Source organism: Musca vetustissima, unplaced genomic scaffold (assembly GCF_032173495.1).
Source record: "Musca vetustissima isolate MV318-11 ecotype Yass unplaced genomic scaffold, APGP_CSIRO_Mvet_v1 utg432868, whole genome shotgun sequence".
Classification (NCBI taxonomy): domain Eukaryota; kingdom Metazoa; phylum Arthropoda; class Insecta; order Diptera; family Muscidae; genus Musca; species Musca vetustissima.
The window spans coordinates 1-7,821 of record NW_026887335.1 but is presented as its reverse complement, the minus strand read 5'-3'; the positions used below and the strand labels follow the sequence as shown (position 1 = coordinate 7,821).

The following is a 7,821-nucleotide window of genomic DNA, read 5'->3' as shown; positions in this document are numbered from 1 at the left end:
GCAGTATAATATATTTCCGGTGTGGTTGAAAATATATATCAGTATTATTGTTTTAGACATTTTTGAAACATTTACTTTTAAAAGTGTCAACACTTCAGACTTGTGACGTTCAGCGGCTTGTTTGCATAGTTTAACTTATTTGTATATGAAGTCTTGTCAGTTTTTGACTACATTGAAACTACATTCGCTACATTCGCTATAGTATAGATCCATGTGGGATTGGAAATATATGAAATATTTTATTTCATTCCATAAAAAATTTGTTTGCCATAGTCAGAGATAAATACTAAAATTCGGATATCTGTCTCTAACCATTCCTATTTAGTACTTTAACCCTTTATGGCCCAATGTTGCCCACAGGTTAACCCTTTCAGTGTTTTTGTCGAATATATTCGACATTTAAAATTACTCTCTTCCTTTGCAAATTTTCGGTTATCCTATGTACCGTTACAATTGATGTCTTTGTTTTTGCTGAAAGACAGACAAAACTGTCCGAGGGTTAAAATAAGAATTGATTTTTTTTCTAAACTCTGTGCCTTCATACGATTTTAAGTACAAAATTTTAGATTTTTAATCCGACAAAAAATTTTTTTTGACACTGAAAGGGTTAAGTTATAGTTGAGAGCAAAAATGTGTACAGTTCCAATTTATGTATACAGTCCAAATCATTTAAATCGCTTCGTATTTCAAATGTACGATCTATACTCTCCAAACTATTTTTAATTCTTTTAAAATATAACCTACAGAATAATTCAAAGTAATTTTTTCTTCGATATTGCACATGGTATAATAATAAAAGGTAACTGCAAGTGTAACTGCAAAATAAAAATTGAAAAACATGAATGAAAATATATCAAATTTATATTTCTATCGCTTCCACATCTTTACTATAATTGAGCCATTGCCATATATATGTAGGTGTAACACATATGCAAATGGTGGGAATAGCGAGTTGTTCCTTAAAGAAAGATTTGCTTCCTCAAACGATCCCAGCAGGCAGATTGATTAAATTGAATACGGAGGACATTTAATAAAGAACAATTTCGAATTGAATAAGTTCCCAATTTTCCTGTTGGGTGATTTTTAAAAACATAATTTGTCAAATGCATATTGACACTAGTATTACGTTGGAATCAAATCAGCTGGGATTTGCTGTTACCTTTTATAATTGTACCATGGATATTGCATTTGCTTTTCTCGATATTGGACTTTTATTTTCAGAATGAAAGTATTGTATCTTCCGAATACAAGGATGTAGTGAGGCCAAATTTTGTTCTTATCCTATTTGGAATAGCTGCATTAAATCTGCCCCCAAAAAATAGTTCTATAGTCACGAAAAAATTTCGGGGCTCAAAGGGTTAAGTACAAATATGAAACAAAATTGACAAAAGCGTTGATTTTCATAGAAATAGCCTTATTCCCAATTTCTATATCCGCGCGTACCGCCGTATACAATACGTTGTACTTTTTAGTGCATTTTAGAACTTATTGTCATAGTTCGTGATAAGCATTTAATAGCAGGTTCCCATCTTTATCCGTTCTACCGTACACAATATTTAGTACTTTTATTCCATTCGTATTCTATTTGTTTATAACATACAAAGCTATATACCGCACTTCAGAATTATACTTTTTCCCACACAGTGCAATATTTTGTATTTTTTTGTGTCATTTAGTACGAATTTGGAATAAACCAAGCCTCTCATTTGAACTAAGAGTTGGAAATTTTTGTACTCTAAATTTACGTTTATATTTTTTACCATATATATAGATAAATGCAGAGCTCCGAAATGCTCGCTCGAATTCGAGTAAAGAGTGAAACTCGCTCGAATTCGAGCGGGAGTACTCTTGCGAGTAGAAAAAGTAAATAGAGTATACTCTATTTTTCTCTGCCACTCAAATAAGAGTGCAAGTGCTTCGCTCGTTTTCGAGTGGGAGTGAAATACGCTCGAAATCGAGCAGATTACACTCTTGCCGAGTACTCTTTTATTTTTATTTATTTTTTTGTTGTGATACCGTTATTTTACTTGATGTTGTTTGTGTGCATTGTTTGTTTGTTTTGTGATGTTTGGTTTGCTGTACTGCAGGGAAAGCATGCATCAACAAGCTCGTTCTCTGCGTTCAGTTTATGTAAGTCTGAAATAGTGACAGCAAGACGAACCAGCCTCCAAATTGAAACCCTCGACAATATTTTAATACGAAAATTAAATAATGAACCACTTATGCATTCATGGGTTTTCTTTCAAACCAGCGCTTTTAATATTTTTGGAGAATACTTTTCCACATTTTTTAATGAATACCATTTTAAAAATTTGTATGGAGGTGTTTATGCTTTTAAAAAAATATTGAATTAATTAAATCACACTTTTGAATTCATTTTATAAATTGAAATAAAAAACATATACAAATCTTATATGGTATAAGATTTTTATTTGTATTTCACATTTTCAGTAAACAAAATAATCGATCTCCCCACAGCACTCAAAAGATCAACATCAAAAAATGTTTGCTACTACACACACACACACAAATAACCAAACAACCAAATTTATTTGTCCACTCGATTTCACTCTTAGAGTGAACTCATACTCTATTTCGAACATTTTGACTCACACTCTTTTTCTTCATCAAGGAGTACTCGCGAGCACTCCCAAACAAAATAAAAGAGTAGAGAGTATACTCCCTAAAAAACTCGTACTCTTTACTTACTCCCACTCGGGAGTATTTTTCACTCGCGAGTAAAATCGAGCAAATCGGAGCTCTGGATAAATGTGAAATATCAAGAATCCGCTGTAAAACTGCTTTATAATTAAAAGAAAATAAATTAAAGTTTGAAAATATGGCAACATATGATGCAATTTGGTGCAACAACTACAGCAAATTACAAATAAAAGAACATTTTTATGATGACAAAAACACATTGAACGATGTCAAAGACACAACGAATAATTTCATAATTGTGTGCCTATGTATTGATTTTCGTTATTTTATTTCCCCCAAATTCTTAGAGCGGCCAATTATTTTATGATATGCTCGTCCTTCTTTATTTCGTCCTGCAAATCATGCACACGATAAATTTAAAAGAAAAAATATTTTTTTTAACTTTATTATTTTTCTTTCATAATTTTTGTTTGAGTTTTTTTACTGTTAAGCTGCTTTGGCTACGTCGTTTTATATACTTTTTAATATTTTTTTCTGGAAAGAAAGACCCTCACGCAAAATGGTTTATTTCGCCTTCATATTTCTCATAAAAATATTTAATACTTATGTTTTTGTAGTCAGGTCCCTTTAAATTTATTATCTGTAAGCCAGAATAATTATTTTTTACCCAAAACGAACTTTTCGATTTTTGATTCAGAAAAAACGGAAAGTGAAAATGTGAAAAATTAGCTACGAGCTGTGGTTCAGAATAACTTAAAAGGGAAAAGCGAACAAACTCACGGTGAATTGATGTCAAGAATAAGGCTGGTAGATTCAAGTATGAAGAAATAAGAGCATATAAATTTATACTTAACACTTTATATTTATATTAAAACACTCGATCAGTTCCTAGCTCTAAATTATTCATAGCATTTTCTCCAATTGTACATTTGTTTTACCTAATTTATATTCATACTCTCTTAATCGCCGTTTCTCTATCAGGCGCTTTATTTCTTCCACTTCTTTTTTTTAATTTCTCCATCTATTGTGAGAAATTCGTTGTGTCTCTTCATTTTTTTCAAGACCAATGGATTTCACCGCTACTCCCTTGACGGATGAATTCCTCTCAATTATATTGATATTACTATTTCCATTTGGGGATAATGATTGTTCCTTGTGTGGACCGCCCCCTATTCCGTTTTTATAAGGTTGTTGTCAGCATTTTGCCTTAAGTATTTTTTTTTTTTGGTTCACCTAGACCTATCATGTGTAAAATTTCAGAAGTAAAGCATTATCATATGGAAATTAAAATTGTTATTATATTGACAAACCGTTTTCCATTCGGCATTCAATTTTTTGAAGTTCGCAAGAAGTTCCCTTAAATTTTATTGGTGATTTTTTTTTAACACAAATCAAATTTGTTTTTGATGCCTTATTTTTTTTCCCTTTTCTCCCTTTTACTCCTCTTTTGCACAGTGGCAAAAAAGGAAGATTTTAAATATTTCTGATTTTTAACATTTGTTATTAATCTTCAATTCCTCGTGAATGAACCCATAATTTACTACCAGTTATGGCATGTATTCCGAAATTACATTTATTATCTGTTTTCAAGAATAATAAAAAACAAATTCGTGACTTTCATTTGCTATATATAGAATAATATTTAGTCGTTTTATTCGGTAAGTTTTGCTTTCTATTTATAAAATCTAAATAATTTGGATTTTTGTTTATTATTAAATAATTATTATATTTTTGTTTTGTATGTAGCTTTTTGTTTTTTTTTAATATAATATTAATAATAAATTTTGAAATGTTCAAAAATTATGGACATTTGCGCGGGGCAACAAATTCGAGTCCATATAATCATCATAGGCTTCTGCGTCATATGACTGTTGTTGTTGTAGGACTCTATTGGAATAAGAGCTTTCCTGTTGATATGCAGACGCAGACGTGGATGTAGAGGCACACTCTACTCACATATATATGAAATTAAATCTGTAATTAAATAATATTAACACAAAAATACATTAGAACATATAATCAGTTAGAGTTGTATGTTACAAAACAAACCTGCATAACGCTTGCGGCAGCGATGAAATTATTGGTCCATAGCCTTGTGAATTATCATAAAGCTCAAATAAGGGTGCAGCTACCAATTTGTAATTTTTCGGTACAGCAAATAGAGCTATTGGTAGAGAAAGAAAAACATTCAAAATTAAATTCAAATATTGATTCGTATACTAAAAAACAATTTAAATAGATTTAAAACTTTTCTTAAAATTATTTCATGAAAAAAAAACTAATTTCCTACAATTTTAAGAATTTTGAAGTTAGAATTTTTGTGGCAATTATATTTGTAAGGTGTTGTTATAAGGATATTCTTATACATATTATTAGCATTTGCTGTTTTTAAAGTAGCAGATGTGTTGCATTAAATCGAATAGAAGTATATTTTGTCATATAAAATAAATATTCTTTAGATTTTTAAATACATGATCCAGTCATATGACAAAAATCCCATCTTTTCGATCACATCATCACATGACTGTACATAAAAGTTCATATTTACAAACTTGTTTGAAATATTATTGTTTAAAATATATATTTTTTAACTGAAAGATAAACAATATTGTATAAAATTGACAAAAAAATACAACTTTAATAATGATATAAGTATTAATAGATAATTTGTTTCAATAATGACGTTCTATACTCAATGTTTGGAATAAAATAGAGCTTTCGAAAACGATAGTATACAATTATATAAAATAAAATTTGCTGTTCGAGGTCTGTAATGAAATTTTATGTTCTCCAGAACATATTTATTCAATTCTACATAATTTGAACCTTTCAAAGTTTTACAATCGCGTACCAGTTTAGCTTTAATTTTTGAAAACAATATGCCCTTTCGGAGTAGCTTTTTGAGATTTGTATCTCATCCATCGCAGAAAAAAAAAACAAAATCCTAACCCTGTCAGTGTAATGGGTATATAGATCGAGCCTGATACCATTTCACATAGAAATGTAAAATTTTTATATTTTTTACATATATAAACCCAGACTATGGAAGTTTCAACGGACTCTAGCGCCCGAATAGTTATATATAAAAATTGTATTATATTTCCGGGATATAACGGGCTATATTTAATTTAAAACAATAAAAATTAATGTATAAAAGCTAATATAAAATAAAAAATATAGAACGACATTATTTGATTTATAAGATTTTACAAAACTTCAAAATGAAAATCCATATTCTACAACTATAATCCTAATAATAAAACTATGTGGCCTATACACATAAAAGGTCACATCACAGGACACATTGAAAAAATGTTTTCGAAGTAATTTTACAAATCTTATAAAAACTTGTAAATGTGATGGATATTTTTTTTAACAATAAGTATCAGCCAATTCAAATTCTTGAACAAAATTAATACATTTCAAAATATATTGTGATTACAAAAACCACACACACTCATATGTCTTTACACAAACGAGACATATTCACAAAATTCAAACATAAAGTTAAACACATATTAAAAACTGGCAAAAGAATTTGAATGGCACTTTGTATGAAAAAAATTGCAAAATATTTGCCAAAGAAAGGGAAATATTTATAGTTGAAATATGTGAATAGTAAATTAGTTGTAACATTCATATTGCATTAAAAACGTAACATTGACGTCACGACTCTCTTAATTATAGATACAAAAATATTACTCTGATTCTGATTCTTATGTAAAGTTTTTTTTTTTTTTTTTTGGCTTTGTTCATTTCATATTTTCAATCATCATTGGGGTTCTAACAAATTATTTCCAAGCGTGTTCCTAGGCGAGGATAATAATAAATTATTTTAAATGTTATTGTTAATTCAATTACAATGGTATCTACGTGCATACAATGTATTAGGAAAATAGATTTTTGGTTTAGTGGTTTAAACTATACCATCAACTGATAATTGTTCTTATAACATTTAATATATAAAAAGTAGATTAATTTTGTTTATAAACAGTTATGTACACAATTGAAAAATAATTGTTAACAACATTTAAAATATGACATAGAATTGAATAGAATTCTAACTGCAGAAAATTACTTAAGTTATTGAAATCAGTCCTCCAAACATTTTCCAAATACATTATTTTGCACGCATAATTTGTTTTTTTTTACATCACATAAAATCTATCTTACAAACTAGACATCATTAACAAATAAATAAATGAAATAGTTTTGAGAAAATAATTAATAAATGAAAACTTTACCCTTTTCGTGGAGTTGTACTAAAAACAAACGTTTATGTTCCTTTGGTTTGGTTATATGCGGAGGTATATATGGATACTGAGGAGGTTCAAAATTCGGTCGCCACCAATTTCCAATTGTATCTTCGACAATCCATTCTTGCTTAACACCATCTTGACGGCCTAAAGTCTAAATAAATTACAATTCGGATATACAATAACAATGCAGTAATTTCTGAATAAAAACATTTGGATTAATTATTTGGTTTACAAACATTTTTGCAGTTTCATACATTTTTTTGTTTTGGTTTCCATATAAGGTAAGATGTGTGTACTATTACAAATTAACAAGACATCAATCAATTCACAACGCCAAATAACTATGTAAATGTTTTACAAAATAATAATAATACACAATCATTTGTTGACGGGTGGCATAGTAAATTCAGTTTACAATTACAACATATACAATTTCTTTTTGTTGTCTACACCCATAATGTGTTTGAATTAAAGTTTATATTATTAGTGGCGTTCATTCAATTCAATCATTGTTTTACAATTGACTTATTTTTCTTGGGGGTTTCTCCACTGACCATTATAAAATGATCTTGCAACATATTACTGACTGTATAAATTTGCAATAATTGATTTAGTAACTTACTTCTGTCAATAAACGTTTAAGTCCCTCCACTTCGTCTTCTCCGGCATTGAGCTCTCCTCCTGGTAGTTTAAAGAATGTTGTACCCAATTGCAGTAAGAGTACATGTGGCAAGCCATGTTCGTGCACTAGAAGAACACCTTCAACGGATCTACGCATTCCGATTCGATCAAATTCCTCACGCATACGCTGAAAACGTGAGGGAACTGAAGGATCTTTTTCGAAAAGTGGTTCCTTTGTACCGAAGGTATAATTTGTAAGGGGATATCTAGAAATATAATA

At 29.4% G+C, this 7,821-nt stretch overlaps 1 protein-coding gene across 1 annotated transcript; it reads right to left on the bottom strand.

Annotated features, from left to right (window-relative positions):
• Nucleotides 1–4,435: 4,435 nt before the first annotated feature.
• LOC133334905 (cleavage and polyadenylation specificity factor subunit 5) lies at nt 4,436–7,812 on the bottom strand (the record flags this gene model as incomplete). The annotated part of the gene is made up of 4 exons (XM_061543220.1): nt 4,436–4,635; nt 4,711–4,825; nt 6,906–7,071; nt 7,543–7,812. Coding segments are annotated over 4 exons (573 nt in total), but the record flags the coding sequence as incomplete, so codon positions are not given.
• Nucleotides 7,813–7,821: the final 9 nt, after the last annotated feature.